The sequence below is a fragment of the Chinchilla lanigera genome, unplaced genomic scaffold (genome assembly GCF_000276665.1).
Source record: "Chinchilla lanigera isolate Chin_1 unplaced genomic scaffold, ChiLan1.0 scaffold00001, whole genome shotgun sequence".
NCBI classification, from domain to species: domain Eukaryota; kingdom Metazoa; phylum Chordata; class Mammalia; order Rodentia; family Chinchillidae; genus Chinchilla; species Chinchilla lanigera.
Window position 1 is genome coordinate 43,408,494 of NW_004955402.1, and position 2,111 is coordinate 43,410,604.

Sequence of the window (2,111 nt, forward strand, 5' to 3'; positions counted from 1 at the left end):
TCACTAAAAAAAGAAAGGGGGGATTAGCAGAGAGCAGACAGGATGGACAATGATGGAAATGATCTATGGGAAATGAGGAAGATGCCACTGGCGGGTTGGGCAAAGCCACAGGAGCCCAGGACTGTACTAAGGAGGAGAAGGATGTGTGCTCACCTGGGCCAATGAATTTAGGAGTTCCTAGAGCCATTGTCCGTCTTAAAAGTAGGACATTAAAGGATGAAATAAAAGATGGAAGGTAGATCAAATTGGGAGAAATTTGCATATATCTTCACCCTAGGTTTGTTTTTCTTTCCTTGCTAAGAGCTAGGGTCACTTGGGCCAATCCATGGGTTTCCTCACCGAGATGGTGTTGTGAGGAAAAGTGCAGCTATTACACTCTACCTCTTAGGACAAATAACCTGTTCAATAAGTCCTCACTGACCATCTACTCTTAGGTACCCAGCCTTGGCTACGTGGTAGCCTCTCAGGACCCAAAAGACAAGGATTGGATCCATGATGACAGTCCTACTGCCAGCCCTGGGATAATCATCCATTTCCCAAATAAGTTTCAAGAACTGGAGACATTGCCAAGGTTCCAAGATTATGTGTATTGCTTTTTGTCGGGTCCTCAGCAGTTTACACAGAATCAGGTGTAAATCTTATTCCACCTTTCTCACCTACATCAGGCGTGATCTATTCAGGAAAGGGAATTGGAGAGCACCACGATGACGCTAACAGACAGTTTTTAGTGTTAAGGTCTTGGTCACAATCCATCGGGGGGGTTCCACTCTCACGGCGGGGCAGAAGGGCCGGTGCTCAACTTCAGGGTCAACAGCAGATACAGTGGCATTCAGGCAGGAGTCCTGGACCTCACCCGGAGCTTTGGTAGACCTCAAGGGTATCTGAAGGCTGCCCCAGACCCTATGATTTCTCTTGTGCTCCAAAGCTGGTACTCCCCACCTGCACCAGGCAAATGCAGATAGGGTGCTGGAGCATCATAAGTAGCCGACACATGGTTACCAGACCTCTAGGTTGGAAGGTGGTGTGCGAGTTGGGGAGACAAGAAGTTCAGGGTTCAGAAAGAGTCGCCCTGCTTCAGTCCTTGGAAAACTGTTATCAAGTCCCGCTAACAAGTCCAGTGACCAGCATAATGGTCTGAGAGGGGCCCTTGGGCACAGGCAGACTGGACAGGGCGCAACGGAGGTCTTTAGGAACCTTGGGATGCTCAGGTTTTACCCAGGGAAGGTGGTGTAGACGCTTCCTATTGGAGTCAAAGTAGCGACTGCGGCCCGGGTATTGAAATAGGAAACAGGGAACGCGCAGGCAGCTGAGCCTTAGACCCCACACGCCCCATGCCCATGCTAGGGAAGGGTGAGACAGCGTGCCAGGATGGGAACCGTGCTCCCCTGCGGCGAAGTGTGCCCAGGATTTGCAGCACGGAGGATCCCCGAGCCCCGTGTGATTCTCAATTCCCTGATTCACGCTGTCCATCACCGTACTCCGGTACCCCACGTTTGCTTCTGCCCTGCAGCCCCGAGAGCGCTTAACCACACTCAGCTCCAAACAAGCAAATATTTAATTCTCCTTCCAAATACTTCGAACTACTCGACAGTTTCTCAAACTCTATTTTTCGGATTTTCCTTCCATGGGAAAGGCCAAGGTCTGGAGCGCGGGCCCCCTCGGGACTGGAGGCGCCGGCGCACGCGGGGATAAGGGTAGCTATCCCCCTCCGGCAGCAGGACTGGGGGTCCGTGGCGGTGGCCTGGGTCCTCTGCGGGCCTGAGGCTTGGCCTTGCCCCTCGGTCTGGAGCAGCCTAGTCCTGCGGTGCCGGCGGGCGCGGAGAGCGGCCGAGCGAGCGAGCGAGGTCGGCGGGGAGGGCGGCCCGGCGCGCGCGGCTGGGTCGCCTCCCGGCCCGCACGCCCCCGGGGCCCTAGAGGGGCTGCCACGGCTTCCCGATGGCCTGGATGTGCTCCTTGGCTTTCAGGCGCAGCGCCGCGATGCTGCTGTTGCGCGGGTCCGCCTCGTCCAGCGGGAACTTGTCCCCGAAGCCGGGGCCGCACGGGTAGGCGGGCGGCGGCGGCCCGAGCGGCTGCAGGCCGGGGCCCAGCGGCGGGGAGTTCAGGAAGGGCGG

General features: G+C 56.3%; 1 protein-coding gene across 1 annotated transcript in view; it reads right to left on the bottom strand.

Moving 5' to 3' along the window:
- Positions 1 to 439: 439 nt before the first annotated feature.
- The window catches only part of Rax (retina and anterior neural fold homeobox), a 5,765-nt gene continuing 4,093 nt past the window's right edge, over positions 440 to 2,111 (bottom strand). The window contains 1 exon segment of the mRNA XM_005373175.2: positions 440 to 2,111. Coding sequence (XP_005373232.1) covers positions 1,911 to 2,111 — 201 coding nt within the window. The 3' untranslated portion in view covers positions 440 to 1,910.